The sequence below is a fragment of the Puntigrus tetrazona genome, chromosome 21, assembly GCF_018831695.1.
Source record: "Puntigrus tetrazona isolate hp1 chromosome 21, ASM1883169v1, whole genome shotgun sequence".
In the NCBI taxonomy this organism is placed as follows: Eukaryota; Metazoa; Chordata; class Actinopteri; order Cypriniformes; family Cyprinidae; genus Puntigrus; species Puntigrus tetrazona.
In genome coordinates, this window is record NC_056719.1 from 13996920 (window position 1) to 14018471 (window position 21552).

A 21552-nucleotide genomic window follows, 5' to 3' on the forward strand; every position below is an offset into this window, starting at 1 on the left:
ATCCGCGCTCCGGTGGAGTGCGTTGCTCGGCGATGCACCTCTCTGCTGTCCGCTCCGAATCAGCTGCTGGCTGGAGCGTCGCTATGACATAGCGCTGCAGCACCGGAGGAATGTGCAGGACCTGTTTGGAAAAGCTACAACACTCGAAGTGGAAGAAACGAAGCACCTTAAGAATACTAAACGAGCAGAAGTAGTGCGCATCGATTTTGTTGTAAGCTTATCGATCTTCTCTTTGTCTGTTTCTGTTTGTTTTCCCCCACTCAACCTTATTTGCGGTTTTGAAGCTCACCTTTACTCGCTGCGCATGCGCGCATGCTACTAACTTTCGCTAAACTGCCCTTTTCGATTCATGTCGATACAATCCACGTTTATTGTAGATTGAATTAATAATATTTATATTACTTTGTTAGGAACCAGAATACCTCTTTAATTTCTGTAATACAGCCCCATAAAAAGCATGCATGAATGTAATACAAATTTACTTAAGTTTTTTATGGTTCATCTGTAATTCTTTGGTGCTTATTATTAGTGTACTATTTATTTTCCATGTAGCATCAATAATTGGCAAATTATTTGGTCAGGTAAATACATCTGGTAGATACATTTTTGTTGTTGTTGTTTACTAATCCTATTTTATAGGATTTTATTTAGCTTCTGCCACAATCAGAACATTTGCAGAGAAAAAATAATTAGATATTTTATATTTGTAGTGTTTTCTGCAACATTCCAGAACATTTTGGGAAAATCATCCAACGTACACTTCTGAAGTTTTGGACAAAAAGTAACAAAAGTGAAACAAAACTTAGAAATCTGTTTCACAGTGTAATGTAGCTATTTATTCATTTATGTTATTTTCATTTATGTTTATTTATACAGTGGGTTTTTATTTTTATTTTTTATTTTTCTAGCTTTTCTTGTCCCAGCACTCAAAAATCTGTGAACATACTGGGAGGAACTTCCTAAATATGTAAATAAACAGAACAAAGAACAACAAATACGAACAGTTTTTGTAGTATTTAATAAATAAACCATGTTTCACTTTATACATATATTCAATACATCATAAAGCTCTTTTCAAATAGAGACGGAGAGACCAAAAACACAAAAGCAATATTATATACCTGTTTACCTGCATCTGCCCTCCCTGTTTTTCTAAAGTGTGTCTAATGTGATCAGAATAATTCATTTCATTGACACAAATGATGACTGCATGAAAACTCGTTTATAGAGTGTTCTGGATTCAACAAAGAAGACACATTTCAAAAAGGGACATCACAATGTATGTTTCAGGTGCTCTGTAACTTTCCTTACAACTTGGAGTCATTTAAGTCGGGAAGTTTCTAGAATGCAGCAGGTTCTGGAAGTCCCATTCACTTTCTCCATAGGGGAATGGATTTTTAACAATAACATATAAAAGACAGAGCTATGAGATTGCAAATCAGTGGTATATGTTTTTGTATTTCTCTTACTTTTGTATCATCATCAATTTTCTTTGCTTAAAATCAAACTTTAATGTTTGTGATTCACCTCTGGTTTGGCTCATAGCTTATATCTCTTAAAGAAAGACTTTTTAAAGGTGCAGTATGTGATATCGACAGCTAGCAGTTGACACGGGTAAGGCGGACCAAATTCAAAATACTGCAGGTTGCCAGATTGACGACACAAAACACGAATGAGCACAATGATAACGGAGGCCAACGAGCCTTACACTCTAAACTGATGAGTTGACTTAGCTATGTTTTAATAAGCCTCTGTTCATATTGGATGCCAAGGCTTTTTAGGCAGGGTAGAATCTGTGAACTCTGACCCATTTTGTTTGCTCACTGCAATACTTCGAGGGTTTCCAGTAACTGGCAACCAGGTGTATCAAAGTACTATCAGCAGTGGCCAGTATCACACAGACCAAAACAAAACACGCATTTCAAAGCAGAACAACTGGCTGTAAGTTTTTTCCTACATACCTGCGAACATATTATGGTCATTTTATGCTTTAGCACAGTGAAAATTGCATACAGCACCTTTAAAAAAAACGCTATGAACTCCAGGACAAAATGAATTGGAAAAATCCCTCCAGAACCGAGGCCACTGTTGCCCTTTATAACTCGGTTGTCTCTGGTCCAATGTCCTCCCTCAATGGTCGGTCTCTGAATCTACCTATTCGGGCTTCTGGCATCCTTGAAAGACCACCTTCTCTCCAGTGACCTCCAAGTGACCTGTGCAAGGGGAGAAGCCTATGTCTGAAAGGATAAAGGAAAAGGGCGGGATCGGGCATTGGGCGTGCCTCTTCAGGCCCAAGCACTCTTTCCCGGGGCACGCACTCCCTCGCTCTTTCTGATCTTCGCACCCTTCCTGAAGCTCGACTTTGACGTGGACTTTCCGCTGTTACTGGAGATGTCCACGGAGAATTTGCAGTCCATTCTGATTCCTGTGTGACGGTAAAAGAATAAGACACATGCCTCCGATTATGAGCAAATCCAGCAGTAGCTTCCTACCTGCATGGTGCCTCCTTCATCCTCTTCTTCTTCATCCTCTTCTTCGTAGTCTTCTGTCTGGTGATAGAGTCGAAAGTGCGCTGAATGCAGTTGGAAGGAGAGCTGAGCGGCCAGGTCAGTCTGCTTGCGGAGGTCACGACTCAGCGTTGTAATCTTATGACTGCGTCGTTTCAGCTCCTCCAGGAATCGCCGCTCTTCATCTCGAAGTCGAACCTGCAGCGCGCTCGCGAGTGCCCCTTTTTTCCGTAGCTCCGTCCGCAGCTCCACCAACGTGCTTTCCTGCTCAGCCAAATGCTGCTCTGTCTCCAGTAATCGTGCCTGCAGAAGCTCTTCCTCCAGTTCGATATCTGTAATAACATGTAGTTGAGGGAACATGTGGGAATGACTGGAGTCTTGCGATATCTGATACTCACCTTCTTGGCTTCTTACTGGTGGTCTTTCACTTAGATCACAACTGAGCTCTGTAATCATATACACAGAGAGGGAAGTTAACAGACATGGGAGTGCCGAGAAAGTATATTTAAGGTTTCTGATGCTAAGGACATCCAAATGTGACCATACTGTTGTGAGGGACCCCTTGCTATAACATATAAATGCAGCTATATATTTTCTATGTAATAAAAACGAAACAAAAAACTTTTCCCAAAATTAAATAATTGGCTTTTATATTGTCATTGCAATAAAATGTTCACTATAACATATTTTATTAATATTTATTAGCTTTGGCTGCCCTGAAAAATATGTTTTTTAATATTTGACCTCTGTGTAGTCATTTAAAATACCTGAGTTGGTCATACATTACATTTTCCCTTTACATTACATGTTTTTCGGAGTGACTGAAAATGTAAAGAAATATAAAACAACATTTTTTTAAAATGTACTGTAGAAAGTCATAAAGGTTTGGAACAAATGAGGATCTAAGTAAAAATAATTATTAATTAAGATGCTTTAAAATAATGTGAATTGCTAAACAAATAAAATCTACTTTACTTGTTTTGACTTAAAGTCGACCGTTTCATTGACAAAACTTTGCTTTCTTACGAAATCATAGTAAATTAAGTGCAAAGTCGTGTATTAGGTTTCATGATCTCTATATTTGAGAATCTGTGGAATGAAAATAAGTAACAAACCATTGCATCTTTTCTTCAGGTTGCGAATCTCTAGCCGTAGACCACTCAGGAGGATCCGGTGCTCCTGCTGCAAAAATGCTACATTACGCTCAACGCTCTCCACCTGCTGGGTAAGTGTGGATCTATCCATGGAAGTCTCCTGGTATTGGTGGGTTATAGCACCTATTTACAATAAAGATAATTTTTTTTGTCAGTACAAAGTAAACACGTTCTTTATTTAGGCTGAAGCGCATTGATTTCCATTAACCATTCCCCTTTAACCGCCATTCTGAAGTGAGCTAGAGATAGTGAGGCGATGCTTAAAAAAAGCCCCAGTCTATATTTTTTCTTGTTTAATATATATAGAGTGTTTGCCCACTTTTCAGTGTATTTTTCACATTCGTATTTCCCACATTCGTATTTCCCAAAGGGTTTTTTTATATTTATTTTTCCCAGTTAAAAAAAAGAGACACAAGACATGAAACAGATGTAAGGTGAATCACAACATTGATTTGAAGCAGAAAAAAAAATAATTGGAAACTGGACAAAACTGTACTGAAAATTAAAGTGGGATTGAGACAAAAATGCCATCAACATGGACCAAAACTTCACTCAAATGTAAGGTAAAGGGGCAAAAATTTTTCCACTAAATCTATTATGACTGACAACATTAACATGAAATGTGAAAATAAAATTAAAAATGTATTTCTGTTTACATTGCATCAGTTTTTTTTTTTTGCAGCATTAAGCAGTGCCTGCACTGACTGAATTCTGCACTATTCTGCGTATTTTGTCATTGTAAACAGCACAGTGCATAAATAAGATTCATTCTGCAGTGTAGACAGCTTCTGGGTAAATTCCAAATGGCTGTTTTTCACTTCAGGAAGGGAAAGCTATTTAGGTACGTTCCAAATGAAAGTGGACAGCTGAATCCCTTTACAAAGGGCCTTTCTAGAAGTCCGCTGGCAAAGGCAACATGCAGTGTCACTACATGGAAGTGATTTCCGTTTGTGTTCACTAGATCTTGAATACAGCCACATTTTTCGACTGAACTTTGCCTAATCATGAGTAATGCAGTTTTTCACCAGGGACTTGCTGAACATGTTTATTTAAATAGAAAATAAATAGATATAATCCAGATATCTTCAGATTAACAAGTTTGTAGCTCACATTGGTCTTCAATATCAGTTCCCTCACTATGGAGAAAAATAATGGAAATTTTACTCCCAGAATCTGACTATTGCAGTGCCACTTGGTTTGAATGGCAATTTTGTTTTAATACAAAAGTATACATTTTTACACATTCCAAGATTTTCTTTCTGGCCACTTTATGCACCAATAACACTATTTCAAACGGCTCACCGTGGGTCTTAATATGCCTCTTTTGTTACAACTTCAGCAGATTCAGGTTATAATCAGCATTATGTCATTGGTACATCCGGGACATTCAGACCCAGGAAATGCGTAACGGCGACAGGAGCATGTAAACATCGCAATCTATCGTCTTTAAGGCGAATATATATTGGCAAACCAAGGTGTTTTCTTCGCGAAAAAGCACACAATCCTCATGTCGATGTCTTAATTAATCCTTTACTATGTTCATTCCGTTTTCACAGCGATTTCAACAATAACTACCCACCCATCAACCTTCACGCACTGATCCATGGAATATGTCAACAAATGATGGATTAATTAAGTGTTTACGACACACTTGATTACCGACAGCCGATTCTGCGGAAACGTACGCAAATAATATCGTAATGGTTATTTTTTTTCATCCTTACAGAGCTGACAATCTTGACCATTTGCTTTAAACTAACTTGCTCCTGCGTTATCACGACGTCTTGAAATCACCGCACCGCGTCTCAAGGTCAGCAATCTCGATAAACACGCTGGTGATTCGTGACGCTTTGTAATGCTACTTACGATTTGACCGAACAGATGAATGATGCGGGACACCTCCAGTGCAAAGCATCGCCACCAAAGGAGTGCGTCAGGGACACGAAAGGGTTAGTTAGCCATCTGCCATATCCATCCCAACATCTCGTTTATTTAGCCAATGAAGTTGGCCGAAGTGGGAAGAAGTCCTTAAGTTTTGCGTGATTTACAGCGCGGTGACTGCGAGCGCGTGCTCAAGGACGACGAGACATGTGATCCGGCTTTGTGTGGAATCTTGAGAAAAAAACACTGCCACTATAGGCAATTCAATTATTAATGCTAAACAATCTACTACGTGTTTTTATATATGAATATACCGGGCATGAGTTGGAAATACAATATCAAATGCGCATAGATCCATATTTATATAAAAAGTGATTATATGTTTTTACTGCCCATGCTGAAAGTTGGCATTTGGCAAAACATTTTCAGTGATCCGTTTATGATTAGCTTCTGTTAAGTTATTTCATCATGTTCCTCACATAAGTTTTACTTTTGCAGTCCTGCAGAGACTTGAGCTTTATATGTTTTGTGCAGCTGATATTACAACGAACGAATGCAGTCACATTCATAGAGACGGCAGCACGCTATAATTAGGATCAAAAGATATATTTTCAAACGCATTATTTATAACTCTCTATGACTTTACTAGCAGAAATCCTATATATAGCCCCAGAATTATCATATGTGCAGGACTGAACGAAAAGAGTGAGGACATTCACACTCCTGGGAGTGTTTTCTCTTCACTTAATCAAATGTACCTGAATTGTTTATAGCGCCTCATTCAGTCCTGGCCCCATTTACGTTTATTAATTGTTGATCATTCTATACATGCACACACACAAGATAATGAAATTCAGATTTAATAAGGAACATAAAACATTGCATTAGCTTATAAAGGACATATTCAATGACACACACACACACCGACCACTTTATTAGGCATACCTTGCTAGTACCTTTTGCCGTCAGAACTGCCTTAATCCTTCGTGGCATAGATTCGTCAAGGTACTGGAAACATTCCTCAGAGATTTTGGTCCGTATTGATATGATAGCATCACGCAATTGCTGCAGATTTGTCAGCTGCACATCCATGATGCGAATCTCCCGTTCCGCACATCCCAAAGGTGCTCTACTGGATTGAGATCTGGTGACTGCGGAGGCCATTTGAGCACAGTGAACTCATCGTCACGTTCAAGAAACCAGTCTGAGATGATTAACGCTTTACGACGTGGCGCGTTATCCTGCTGGAAGCAGCCATCAGAAGATGGGTACACTGTGGTCATAAAGGGATGGACATGGTCAGCAACAATACTCGGGTAGGCTGTGGCGTTGACGCAATGCTCAATTGTTACTTTTGGGCCCAAAGTGTGTCAAGAAAATATCCCTCTCACCATTATACCACCACCACCAACCCAAAGGCAGGATGGATCCATGTTTTCATGTTGTTGACGCCAAATTCTGACCCTACCATCCGAATGTCGCAGCAGAAATCGAGACTCATCAGACCAGGCAACGTTTTTCCAATCTTTTATTGTCCATTTTTGGTGAGCCTGTGCGAATTTTAGCCTCAGTTTCCTGTTCTTAGCTGACAGGAGTGGGGCCGGTGTGGTCTTCTGCTGCTGTAGCCCATCCGCCTCAAGGTTCGACGTGTTGTGCGTTCAGAGATGCTCTTCTCCATACCTCGGTTGTAAAGAGTGTTTATTTGAGTTACTGTTGCCTTTCTCTTAGCTTGAACCAGTCTGGACATTCTCCTCTGACCTCTGGCATCAACAAGGCATTTGCGCCCACACAACTGGATATTTTCTCTTTTTCTGACCATTCTCTGTAAACCGTGGAGATGGTTGTGTATGACAATCTCAGTAGATCAGCAGTTTCTGAAATACTCAGACCAGTCCGTCTGGCACCATCAACCAAATACGTAGATACGTTTCTTTTTTTTTTGGATGGAAGAATAATTAGCCTTTTAATCTGATCCAGGATGTCTGATATTTAAGAAATTTTATGGTGCATCAAAATAGGCAATAACTCGATCATTTTTAGCTGCAGCTTGATGTTTACAAGTTTAAGAATTTTTCATTTACTTATTTTTCATTTTCAGCCATCCAGCAGCTCTAAGTAAGGTCAATTCTGCCCTCTAGTGGGAAATTGCTAAAGCTCACCAGTAAATGATTTTTCATGGCGGGAAAATATTTGTGTAAGTTTACATTTTTGAAGAATTAAACTTGTGCGTGTTCCATTTAGACAAATGCTTTTATAACTGAAGACAAAATCAGGAGAAAAGTTACAATGATGTGCGGCATAAACAGATAAAGAGCAAACTTCCTGAAATACATCGGCTTCCTACAATCATCAGAACTCACTACAGAAAGGTTAAAGCCAGGGTTTGTTTCAGTGTGGCATCATGAATCTAAAGAGTTGTCCCTGATTTGTGTGACAAATGAAATCATGCTTGTTTTTATGTAATGTTTTACTGATTTTTTTTTTCATCATCTATAGACCACTGTATTTACCTTTATGTAACTAAAATGATTTTTTTGTCTAATATAGTGGGCGACAATAAATTTAAACAAAACAACTAAAACTACAAAACAAATGAAATACTGTGTCAACAGGAGAAGGTTGCTTATGAAGAAAGTTCATGGCAGGGTCTCTAAAATCCTTTCTAGGTTTTTTATAAGTGTCATAAGTGTCAATTTTCAAAATTGAGATGTAAACATCATCTGAAAGCTGAGATACAACTATTTGAAAATCTGGAATCTTAGTGTGCAAAAAAATAAATAAATAAAAAAAATTAAATACTAAAGAAATTGCCTTTAAAGTTGCCCGAAATAAAATGGCAATGCATATTACTAATCAAAAACTTAAGTTATAATATATTTATCATTATAAAGATTATTACTTTTTTTATTTTAATATACTTTATAAAAGAATGACATATAAGTCAGGAAAAGAACATGATTTATTCAAAATAGAAAGTATAAGAAGTATAAAGAAAGATTGTTGTTGTGGAACTAACTTTGAAATAAAATATAAAAGTGTCCCACACTCTCAGAAATAAAGGTACAAAAGCTGTTCACCTTTTGGTACCTTAAAGGTACATATTAGTACTTATTTGAACCTAACAGGTACAACATTTTGAAAAGGCACTGCCCCAGTGACAGCTTTTGTACCTTTATTTCTGAACCAGTTAAACAGGTGTTTATAGAAGCATTTTTTGAAAAATATATTATTTTTTGAAAATATTATTAGAGTTGAGCAGTTTAAAACTTATTCTGTGATGATTTATGTCACTTTTATTTCACCAGCGGCAAATCAAAAAGTATCCCAACTCATCCAGCAATAATATATTATAGTAGTATAGTCAAAAAATAATTTTAGCGTGTTTATAATACATTTTCTCTCCTGTCATTTGCCTATAAATTATTTTGGGGGAAGTAAGAATTACATTCTATACTTGTATACATTGGAAATAACTTAATGTCAGAAATAATGTTTTGCTGAGCAGTTGTAAAAATATTATAAATCAAAATTTTGATGACATTAGTTTTTCTATTTTAATCATTTAAAACACATTTGCATACAGTTCGATGTCACTAATGGTCAAAACAATTAAACAAAAAATATTTCTATTTTGTTCAACTATTACCAATAATTTAAATGAGTAATTATATCAACAAATATGCTGCAGTTCTTAGCCCAGTTTGATATAACCCAGTAATATTTAATGCATTTTATGATGTTGATATCAAAACATGGATAATATAGTCTTCCTCTTAGCTAAATGACACATTTAATTGTGACTTCAAAACGACTCAGACAAAAAATGATCTAAAAAATAGTCGGAATAACCTATAGATCACGCTACCAACTACAGTTTTCGTTACGTAATCTGTAACCAGCAATGGACTACAATTTGTATGAGCATAGGATAGTCTATACTAAGTTCTTTTTTGTCAGTTTAAACTCTTTAAGGTCAGTTTAGATGAATTGTATCTTGAAGGGAGCGTATGAACAGGAGTGTCAGTGTTTTAGAGAGAGGTGCAGAGTCACGCACTTTGCCCTGTGCTCACATCTATTGTTGCGTGCTGCTTGCTCAGCCGTTCTCTCTCTGTTGTTTTACCACAACAAATGGCTTTCCTCTTCAACTAAATGCTCTCTTTTCACTTTACGCAATCTCACCGGCTTTTGGAAACTCAATTTCATTTTTCCCCCCCACCCCAAAACGCTAAATTCGGCCCCACTTTTTTCGGACTTACCAAATTCATGATTGAGTCTGAGCATCCGAATGATGAAATGCCTAAAGGTCAGGTCTGGGCTCCTGGGTTAGGGACTTGTGAACCGCTCATTATGGTCATGACAGCCGTCCAGAGAGTTTGAGTGTATTGACAGCGGTCCAGAAAAAGGATAGCTTTTTAAAAACATTTACTGGAGAAAATCCTCCCTTACTGATCAGTTTGTGATGTCTGAGGTGCAATCAGGTAAGCATCCAATCATTTGTTATATTATTATTTTCTCTTGTTGCTTTCTGCAATATATTATATATATATATATATATATATATATATATATATATATATATATATATATATATATATATATATATATTATCTAGTTTTTGTTCATACGTGTGAGTGTTGTGTATATTTGTGCTGTCAAACGATTAATTACTATTAATCGTCTGAATTGCCATTTAATCACATCCAGAATAAACGTTTTTGTCTGCATAGTATTTATTTATTATGCATATGTAAATGAACAAACACGCTTTCATGTATATATTTCAGAGATATGTTACGTTTATATATTAAATATATTTATGCATAATATAAAGTTTATGAATATACATATATACATGTAAAAACATGAACATATTTTTAAAGTGTGTATTTATATATACATAATAAATATACATAGTACACACAAACATATGTAAATGCAAACCTTTATTTTATCACAATAGATTTTTTGACAGCATTAGAATATATAAAAACATATGTTTTAAAAATATTTGCATGTATATGTTTATAGTGATATGACTGATGTTATATATTTAATATCTAAACAACATTTTACAAATATATACATGTGACTGTATTTGTAAATACATAATAAATGCACACAGTACACAGACATATATTATGTAAGCAAAAACCTTTATTTTGGATGGATATAACCGCGATTAATCATTGCCTGGCATTGAAGAGAATACCATGTAAATACATTAATTTCATTTAATATTTGGTCTGGGCTGTTATGGTTATAGGTTTAGTGGCTGGTTTGGAGCCAGAGGAAGAGGTGACAGATGTCGTATGTGACGAGGCAGAACTCAAAGATGGAGAGTAGGTTCCACATAAATGCTTGTCATTTTCATTTTTAATATTAATAAGATTTAATAAGACACTAATTTAAATTCAATCATATTATAGACTTGATATAATATTTTATTTATATTATTAAATGCAGTTTTCATTTTTAATATTACATATTTTCAATATACATAGTTTTTTAAAATATTTTATTACCTTCATTCATTCATTCATGAATATATGTTAAATACATTAATCTAACCCACATCTAAAACTACCTTACAAACTATTAATAAACAACAAATTGAGCGTTTACTGAAGCAAATGCATAGTTAATAGTTAATAGTTAGTTAATGTTGAGAATTTAAAATAATGAAATAATATTGTTTAATTTAATTGCTATTTTTTTTCTGTGCAAAAAATACTTTTATACATTTTTAAAGAAAAGACCCACTAAAACGTCATTCAGCATATTTACAATAAAAATCCATTTATGGCCTATTAAAAGACATTATTTTTACCTCAAATACTAATTTTTTGTATTTTTTATTTATTTTTTTTATACAACACTATGTTACATTTTTCAGTAATATTTTTTATTATTATTTTAAAACAAAATTGCATTTAATATGCTAATATATTTTAATATATACAAGTCAGAATACGCATTTTGTTTGAATTTTTACATGAATATTGTATAACGCTGAATGGCAACGTAACATTATTTTAACCAAATTTTGACATTTTGTTCTTCAAAAACATTATTTGAAACCTTAAAAATAGACACTTGACCTAAATCTAATGTGCTTTCTATGAACATAAAATCACTTTTGTTCTTTTTATTTTAATGCGGACATCTTAAAGTCTTTGACCCACATATAAAGCTGTTGAAGGACACTCGAGTCAAATCAAGGCAACATTATTTATATAGTGCTTTTAACAATACAGGTCGTGTCGAAGACAAAAAAATAAAAAAATGACTGTAAAACTCAAGATGTCTGCATGCGTGTGGTTCTTGTGATCTAGAATGATGGAGGTGGAGGTTGGTGAGCACAATGTTCTTCTGGTACGCTGTGATGGGGTATACAGTGCCATCAGTAACCAGTGCACACATTATGGTGCTCCCCTGAGCAAAGGTAGCTGATTACAACTCTCTTTTATCAATAGAAATCGAGCTTGGTGCTGCTGGCTTCCAGCTTCTAACATGGGAGAAGTCTTGAGAGCTTGTAGTATCGCAGTGTGTTTGCGTTTCTGTGCAGGGGTGCTGTCAGGTCACAGGGTCCGCTGTCCCTGGCATGGCTCCTGCTTCAATGTGAAGACCGGTGACTTGGAGGAGTATCCTGGAATTGACTGTTTGCCCTGCCACAAGGCACGTGTTACCATATGTGACCACAAAACCAGGCATAAGTGTCAATTGTGGAGATTTATACATCATCTGAAAGCGGAATAAATGATGTTTGTTAGCATAGGACTGTATTTGGACGAGATACTCTATGAATATCTATTTGAAAATCACCTTTAAAGTCCAAATGAAGTTCTTAGCAATGCATATTACTAATCAAAAATGATCATTACTTAATATCATATTGATTGTTTTCATAAAAGAAAATTATGTAATTAATTTTCAATTTTGGGTGGACTGTTCCTTTAAGACTGGATTTGTGGTCCAGGGTCACATATATTTCTTGACTGCTTAACTTTAAGAACTAACTTTAACTTTAAGACTTTAAGAATCAAATTTACATCGCACGATGTTATAGATTTGATATAATATTTTATTTATATAAATATATTATATAAATGCCCAGTTTCAGAGACGGGGCTTAGACTAAGTCAGGATTAGGCCATACTTCACTTAAGTAATTTTTTATAAACATGCTTAGAAAAAAATCATCCTTAAACAAAACGTAGGCACTGAAATATTTTAAGATCAGTCAAAGATTCAGTTTAAACAGCTCAGAGTTACATTTTAGGCCTTAGCCTTGTTTGTGAAACTGAGGGAAAGTATACTGTTTTTTAAATTAATAGACAATTTATTAAAGTATATAGACAATTAGCTTGGTAAGAAGTTAGTGCTTTCATACACTATTGACCAAAACCTTGGAATAATTAATTTAGATCATTTAAATAGTTTAGTAGTTTGCATTCTAACATATATAACTGATTCAATCTGTTGTTTTCTTGACAGGTGAAAGTTGAAAACAACAAAGTTTATGTGTCTGTAAAAAAAAGGGTAAAGTATGGGCATTTTATCTTCTACGTTAAATGTATAAAACCAACATTAATACGAGGAAAATTCTAGATGTTAGATGTTAAGAATCTTTTTGTGTGTGTGTGTGCAGATCCAGGGACAGCCTAAAAGAATCAAATGGATGGGAGCCAGAGATCAAGCTGTTTTACACACTGTCATGCTCCTTGGAGGAGGTGAGGGAAAAATGTCTGATGTTCCCTGTATTTGCTGTGTTTTATGAGGGCTTTTTTTTAATGCTGCTGTGTATTCTTGAACGCAGGTGCAGCCTCTTTAATGTGTGCTGAGACGCTACGGCAAGAAAACTACGGCGGAAGGATTATTATGGTATCTAGAGACCACCTCCTTCCGTACGACAAAACCAGACTCAGCAAGGTGAGGCACGAGACCTGTGAAAAATATGTTAAAGTTGCAACTGAGGCTGCATTTGAATAATTCATTAACACGAGTAATTGATTCTGTTTCACTTCACTGCCGTAACTGACCTTTAATGTCTACAATGTACTGTAGGTTACTCCACGCCACATAATGCAGATAAACACTTTAACTCGTGAAATACTGCTTGAACATATGCAATTGCAATGCATTATTCAATAAATTAAAGAAATTAAAATTAAAATGAATTTTGTGCGGAAACTACTGGTTGCGTGTTGGTTGGTGAATATTCAGTATTTTTTATAGTTCTATAGTTCTTAGTCTGGAAAAGATTTTTTTTCGATTTCCGCTGACCTTAGTACATGATGCAATTGCAGAAGAGCTTTCAATAGGAAAAATATTGAAACTCTTTTGTCATTTTTTAAACAAGATGCTTCTGGTCTAATCAGATTCAATGATCTATGCTAAGCTATGCTAAAAGTGCTATCGCCAGACCCGGAGAACGGCTGAATGGATTCAAAAACGGTAAAACTCAACTTTTTAACTCTGAGAGAGTAGTTTTTCAAAAAAAAGTGGAGTTTCCCTTTAGCTATTTCATTTCAGAACAACCCAAACTTGTTTACAATATATATTTGTAAGATATATATACAATGTGCTTATGGTTTAGCCCTAATGAAACATCACGGAAAAGTCGAGCAACACTGACTTAAGCATTACATTACTGACCTTTCTTGTAAAAATAACTCCAATTATCCTTATTTTATTTACAGCATTTCTGAACCAGAATACGCTATATTTGTTTTTGAAACGTGTCAGGGTTTCCAAAATTATACAAAGCATCCCAATTATTTTCAACATTGCTAATAACATGAAATGTTTCTTGAGCACCAGATCAGCTTTAGATTTCTGAGGGATCATGTGACACTGATGTATGGCCACCACAGCATATCTGTTTCACATTTTAAGAAAGTGACTTGAAGGCCACGTATGGTAACCCATATTCAGAATTTGTCCTCTGCATTTATTCCATCTATGTTGCACACACTTTAAGAACACACACACACACACCGTGGACACACACCCAGAGGCAGTGGGTAGCCATTTTTGCTCTGGCATCATCCAGGGAAAAAATGGTGGTTCGGTGCCTCGCTCAAGAGAACCACATTTGAACCATGAGGCTTCAACTATCCGAAAAGCAGGTTTCCGCTGGGGTTCGTACCAGAACCATCTGTGCATAAAAAAGATGTGATAAATGCACCGCAACCTGTTACTATTAACATTAAACCCAGTCTTGTTTTAGATCATGAATGCTGAGAGCGAAAGTCTCCTGATGAGAAGAATGGAATTTTTCCACAAGTATGATATTGAAGTCTGGCTGAAAAAAGAGGTGATAGTTAATCTTGTATTTCTCTCATTTATACCAATGATCATACCAAGCATCTCATTACAATATCCAAGTTGTACTTTGTGCAGGCTTTATCGATAGATACAAACAAGAAAACAGTGACATTTGATGATGGCTTAATCCAGTGCTATGACCAAATCCTTATTGCAACAGGATGCAGGTAAGTGGTGTCTGGTGATGATTACTGATGTAAACTACTATTTAACGGTACGTTTCGCACATTATGTGTCTAGATTGGTCCATGCAGAACTTACACACTACTTGATATTTGTTCTTCAGGGCAAAAAGCCTAGATTGCCCTGGTGTGGACCTGGAAAATGTGCTAATGCTCGAAACGCCAGAGGATGCCCAGTGCATCCACTATGCCTGCATGGGCTGCAGGACAGTCGTTGTGGGCACTTCCTTTGTTGGTACACACACACACACACATTCACCACCCTATGTCTCCTGTACATATGCAAAGCTAACATTATCAGTTGATCTATGGATGTATCCCAAAGAAGTATCATGATAGGCAGATAGATAATAGCGAGATAGATATTTAAAACATGTTGTATGTCTTTAAATGTAAATTTTTGTATGTTTTTGTAAGGTGTTTTTTAATTAGTATTTTTATAAAAAATACATGTAATATTCATATATTATCTACTGTTAACAAGCTTGGTATCACTAAGATTCTTTTTAAAAAAGAATAATCTTTTTTTCACATTTTCTACAAAAATATTAAGCTGTTTAATATTAAAATGTTAAAGTAAATGTTTAATTAATAAACTGTTTTCAACATTAATGGTAATAAAGAATATTTTTGAGCAGCAGATAAGAGTAGAGTACAGTGGAATGATTTCTGAAATATTATATGACACTGAAGACTGGAGTAATGATGCAATTTTAAAATTACAATAGAAAACAGTTCATTTGGGTTGCTGTATGCTTTCTGTGTGTGGATTTAGCATGATGAAAAAATATTTCTTCAACAGAATAATTATCCTTCCATAATAACTAATCTATTGTATTTGGCATTGAAGGCATGGAAGTGGCCGCCTATATGATAGATATGGCCAGTAGCATCACAATCATTGGAAGCAGTGAACTCCCCTATCAGAAGACTCTCGGCCCAGAGATAGGAAAGGTCACCATGATGGTATGTTATAAAGGCCAATACAGCATTTCAGTCATACTGATATCAAATATGTGCTTAATGTTCATCTTCTTACTTTCTTTGGTTTGTTCTTTAAGATGCTAGAAGAGAGAGGGGTGACGTTCCACATGAATGATGCCGTTGCAGAGGTCCAAGGCGAAAATAGGAGGGTAATCTGTTCTAAAAATAAATGTATTTAATTTTTTTCCAAAAACAACACATCAGTACTGTCTTTTGGAGGTTAACTCACTGAAATAGATTATCAAGAACACTTAAAGGGAGATAATTTTTTAGGACTTTATCTATTATAGGACTTTATCTATTTGTGTATATATATATATATATATATATATATATATATATATATATATATATATATATATATATATATATATATATATGTATGTTTATATCCTGAAGGTTTTTACAGAGGATTTGTTCATATATAATTACTTAATAATATACAGCATTTTATTCCCCCAGAAAACTGTCAAAATGTAATGTTTTCTGTATGTTTTAAGAATTTTCTGAATTATGGAACAACTAAACAAGATACCCAAAAATACCTCTGTAAAAACTTATCAAAAAAGTAAGTATTTTAAAACTGACTTTCATTAAATATTATTTGCATAAAAAATATATATTTTAGAATACTTGTAATACAAAAAATGTTTGCAATGGTCAATGTATTCAATCAACTAAGTAAGCAAGGTGATAACTATTAGATTTTTTTTTTTTACCTTTTCACCTGCAGTGTCTTTCCTTAACTGGATGATGGCCTATTTTTCAGATGGTTTATTATGACTAGAATAACTTGTTTTATTTCCAGGTTAAGGCTGTGAAATTGAAGAGTGGCATCACTATCGAAGCCGATTTGTTAATCGTTGGAATTGGTGCGTACAGTCGTCAAAGTGCTTCTTAAATTGAAATAATCTAAACAACAATTTTGTGTTCTCGTCTCACTAATTATCTCTATATAAGGTGTCAACCCCAATTCAGAATTTTTGAAAGGAAGTCCAATAAGGATGGACTCTAAGAACTATGTAGTTGTGGATAAGGTAAGTGTTATGACCAATTTCCTTGAGCTCAAACCCCGCTTCCAAAATCTTCAATCTTGTCCCTGTCTGTTTAGTACATGAGGACCAACATAACAGACGTCTACTGTGCAGGAGATCTGACCTCCTTTCCTCTCAAAATGGCAAAAGGCCAGATTGTGAACATCGGCCACTGGCAGACAGCACAGGCACATGGTAATCAAAGATACATATATTTTGCCAACTTTTAAAAGTTTATTAAAGGGTTAGTTCTGCCTAAAAGGAAAATTAGCATGTGTTTACTCATCCTCAAGTCATACTGTGTGTATATGCCTTTCTTCTTTCAGATGAATCCAATTGGAGCTATATTGAAAATTGTCTTGGCACTTCTAAGCTCTAAATACAGTCCCTCACACAACTCTGGGGGGTTAATAAAGGCCTCCTGCCGTGTAAAAAAAAAAGTTTGTCGTATGCAGAAGCAATTCTGGCGGATTACGTAAAACGTTGGAGATGCGTGATTAGTGACGAATGTGAAGAGAGAGCAAAACAAAACTCTGGTCATGAATTAGAAGCACAAAATGAGGATTTGTGAAGGAAAATGTTGATATAAGCCAAGAGGACACTGGTTTTCCTTTGCTAAATTAGCGAAACTTAGCTGCTTAGCGGAGAAGTGCCAGGACAATAGAACTCTGACTGGATTTGTCTGAAAGAAGACATAAAAGAAGGGATATACACCTAGCATGGCTCGAGAGTGAGTAAAACATATGCTAATTTTCATTTTGGAAAACTATTATAACATAAAGCTAATAGACATGAACATGAACTGAAGTGTTGAGAGCAATCTCTTTGCTGAAGAAGTTCACTGGTGCAAAAACAGTCTGGTCCAAATACATAATTGTGCAGTTCAAAAGTCTTTCATTTCAATATAACTTCTGCTTTATTAGGAAGGATTGTGGCCTTAAACATGTTGCGCAGGGAAGTGGAGCTAAACACAGTGCCATTCTATTGGACCGTCCTGCTGGGGAGAACTATTCGATATGCTGGTGCGTCCCTTTTACATATATGCTCATCATGCTTTACAGATTGTAAAATACGTGTATTTGTATGTTATTATGTTTTTATTCTACATTCTTCACAGGGTTCGGGGAGGGATACACTGAGATGGTGCTGAAAGGGAGATTCGAGAACATGAAGTTTTTGGCACTTTACCTCAAGTAAGAAGCTGTAGGTTTATGGCGTGCATTCTTTAAACCTGTTTTCTATTTAAAGCTTGAAAGACTGGCTATGTACTTTTAACTGCAGGGACGATGAGGTGGTGGCTGCGGCAGGATTGAATGTTGAACCGGCTGTCTCTGTGGTGGCAGAAAGGTTGGCGGAAGGAAGAGTGATTACAAAGGCAGAAGCAGAGTGAGTGAAAACTCAACATCAGTTACAATGTATATGAAAATCTAGATATTCCTGACGTTATATTCCTGAAGTTTATACAAAAATCTGCATACTGTATTTTGCTCAGTATATTTACTACGTATTGCATTAATATTTATAGTAGTATGACACACTTTCAGAAAAAAAGCTGTCACTAGGGTGGTTCCCTTTCAAAAGCTACATCTTTGTACATTTTCACCTTTGTATTCTAAAATTTCATACATACGGATATTTGGTTACACTTTATTTTAAGTGCTTGTTACAGTAATATCAATTAACTACATGTACTTGGTTGAGGTTAGGATTAGGGTTTGGGTTAGGGTTACTTGCATGGAAGTAATTGCATTCGTAACAAGGAAACCTTAAAATGAAGTGTTACCGGATATTGTATGCACACAGGATCACGTGTCAAAACAAACTTCAGTGATTCACCTGTAGGGGACCCTCTCATACCGTATATGACGTTGGACTTTCTCAGCACCTCCAACAATGAATGCAACCCAAAAAATATCTGCATGGATTGTTCCAGCAATTGACTATCAGTGCCGATTAATCGGATGAATTTTAGTACTTGTTGAAAAGATACCACTCTAGTGACAGCTTGTATAACAATTTCATACTTTTTTATCTGAGAGTGTCATAAGCTATTCAGAAAAGATGGATGCATCTGAAATTACATACTTCCATGCATACTATATAGTAGATGTAAATAGTATGAATTACTTACTACTTCTGTAATTAATGGACATTTACTTTACTATGCCATTCTGTATAAAGGGGTTACAAACCACTGGACTGCGATTCTTTCCCAGTGGTTTGTAACCCCTTTATACAGAATGCGTTTTACATTTTTCTCGGGTAAAATGCTTTTATGGCACTCCTGCATTCAGATTTCATTCATACTACTACACACATTCATTGCATTAAAATTCATACTTCATACTGTCACGAATACAGTCTATGAAATTCAGTTTGTTCACCAACTGAGGTTAATATCCACCTCATAGACTCTCACACTATTCATACACTATACCCTGGACTACAATTCCCATTATCTGTTGCACTAATTACACACACTGCTTCAACCAATCAGACACACTTTATAAGCCATGGACTGGCCTGTTTGCCCACCTTTTTTTATCATGTCTTTGAATAAAGCTATGCCAATAGATGCCTCCATGTGTTACGTTCACTCCATAACACATACACTCATTCAATTTATGCCTATTAAAAAAACAAGTACCTGCACAGTGAGATTGTGATTTCAGATAAAGCCAATGAAAAGGAAAAAGACAGTCGTTTGATTTCAAAATGGCTGTCACCATGAAACTGATATGGATTCTTCTTCTGGTGTGAGCGTCCATCATTTTAAACAATCATTGAAACACTGAGGTTTTCTTTCTTTTATAGGTCAGATGACCTTAGCTGGCTGAAGATGCAGCCCATGTGACCAATAACAACAGTTTGAACTCCGAGTCATCAGAATTCAGCCATTTTGTCCACAGTCCATCCCATCCAAATATGCCCTTACTCAGAAGATGTTTTTTTGTAACATTTATAAAGGCCAGTGCATTACAGTATGTCTCTTTCAAGTGCCGTTTTAACACTGATATTCAGAGAGGAGGACCACTACCTACATACTATTATGAAAAAATGAGAAGCTTTTATACTATTCTTGCTGCAGATCTTTGAGCTTCCAAAGAAAATTTGACATTTTGCCGGTAAGCTGGGTTCAGATCCACTTTTCTGAATATAAACACAATCCTATAGTTATTTTAATCTGTAATTATTTATTAAGATGACATATTAAATATTTTGTAAAAACAATCTAGGTAGCTCATTTACTCAATGTTTAGAAGTAGATGTAATAGAGTTGATCAATTATTAAGTACAGTCACTCTAGCATTCTATGCTTGATAAATCTAGGTGGCGATGTTGGTCATCAAGCTATGAAATGGAGCATGGGTAGTGGAAAAATAGACAATCACTGAGCGCACATCCAATCATAGTGCTTAGGAGGATTAGATGAACACTGAGCAAAGGACGCTGAATGTGACGATGGTCACAAAAGAGGGAGCATATATAATAGAGTTGGACAAACATGCTACAAAAGACCATATTACAAAAGAAATGCTGAGCTGCTCTCTTATATCGCCTCTTATTCTCTCTCTTCTACCACGTAACCCAGTTTTCAATCCCAAATCCTCATAACTCACTTCTGTTCTTATCAGCAAGAATTTGTGCTATATAGGTCATATACGACAGTCCAAATCTGGAGGTGATATGTGGGCCATGAAATAGAGCTTAGACCTATGTAAGAAGCTATGTAACAGAGAATTGAAAAGATTCCTTTATTAAGTACACTAGATTGTTAAAGTCTCTCTAGCAGTTTCCACAGTCACTTAATTAGTTAGGTTGACTGACAGATTTTATTAAAAAACTACAACATGTTTTAATGCTATTATCAAGGGGGAGCAGTGATCCACAAAATGCACACTAAGTAGAAAAGGTATACATGCTTGACTTTTTGACCTTCTGTACAGACTAATATTGCTGATAAGCAAATTCAGTATGATGACTTCTATGTCGGTCCACTTTTTTTTAATCAGGAAGCATGTTGCAGTATTCATGCATTATTAATAACGTGCAAGTAGAAGAGCGCTTTAATATGTCCGGTTTACTCAGACACTACAAAAAGTCAGGTTGGCTACCATATTTTACAGTTTCACTTTATAATGTTATACATTACAGCTTTAGATACAGTATAGTTAGGAATGCACACAGTCACTCACCAGACTGTTTTTACATACAACGTGCTGCAAAGCAAGTGTATCATTTGCACTAGTTGGGCAGTTTTAGTCACTGTTACTCATTCATGGTTCATGTCTTGTTTTTTACTCAGTTTAAAAATTTAGCACATGTTTGTTATACTCTTATCTGTAACCTTTAAGAGCAATAAATCGTGTTTTACTGGTGTTGACTTTTTACATGAATTTAAATCAACTTTAGTCATTTAAATTTGTTCAAACATGAATATACGTTTGGGTTCAGTAAGATTTAAAAAAAATGTTTTTAAAAG

General features: G+C 35.6%; 2 protein-coding genes across 5 annotated transcripts; one reads left to right on the plus strand and one right to left on the minus strand.

Moving 5' to 3' along the window:
• The first annotated feature begins 160 nt into the window (after positions 1 to 160).
• On the plus strand, positions 161 to 21448 carry aifm5 (apoptosis inducing factor mitochondria associated 5). 3 transcript variants are annotated; one of them, XM_043221018.1, is made up of 21 exons: positions 168 to 211; positions 3642 to 3732; positions 4058 to 4224; positions 10806 to 10881; positions 11875 to 11984; positions 12108 to 12217; positions 13037 to 13081; positions 13191 to 13272; positions 13359 to 13471; positions 14772 to 14858; positions 14945 to 15036; positions 15156 to 15286; positions 15902 to 16017; positions 16113 to 16184; positions 16844 to 16907; positions 16996 to 17072; positions 17147 to 17264; positions 17993 to 18091; positions 18187 to 18262; positions 18351 to 18455; positions 19884 to 21448. In XM_043221018.1, exons 5-21 carry the CDS (start codon positions 11876 to 11878, stop codon positions 19921 to 19923), a joined length of 1536 nt encoding a protein of 511 aa, XP_043076953.1. In that variant the 5' UTR covers positions 168 to 211; positions 3642 to 3732; positions 4058 to 4224; positions 10806 to 10881; position 11875; the 3' UTR covers positions 19924 to 21448. The 3 variants fall into 3 exon arrangements, with proteins under 3 accessions (XP_043076954.1, XP_043076953.1, XP_043076952.1); XM_043221019.1 differs by lacking the exon at positions 4058 to 4224 and having other exon boundaries at positions 161 to 211; XM_043221017.1 differs by lacking the exons at positions 168 to 211; positions 3642 to 3732; positions 4058 to 4224 and adding an exon at positions 9167 to 10020.
• ccdc92bb (coiled-coil domain containing 92Bb) lies at positions 996 to 8719 on the minus strand. Of its 2 annotated transcripts, XM_043221021.1 has the most exons (5): positions 5528 to 8718; positions 3623 to 3784; positions 2906 to 2953; positions 2493 to 2839; positions 996 to 2425 (listed from the first exon to the last, which is right to left on the minus strand). In XM_043221021.1, exons 1-5 carry the CDS (start codon positions 5574 to 5576, stop codon positions 2096 to 2098), a joined length of 936 nt encoding a protein of 311 aa, XP_043076956.1. In that variant the 5' UTR covers positions 5577 to 8718; the 3' UTR covers positions 996 to 2095. The 2 variants fall into 2 exon arrangements, with proteins under 2 accessions (XP_043076956.1, XP_043076955.1); XM_043221020.1 differs by having other exon boundaries at positions 2493 to 2953; positions 5528 to 8719.
• Positions 21449 to 21552: the final 104 nt, after the last annotated feature.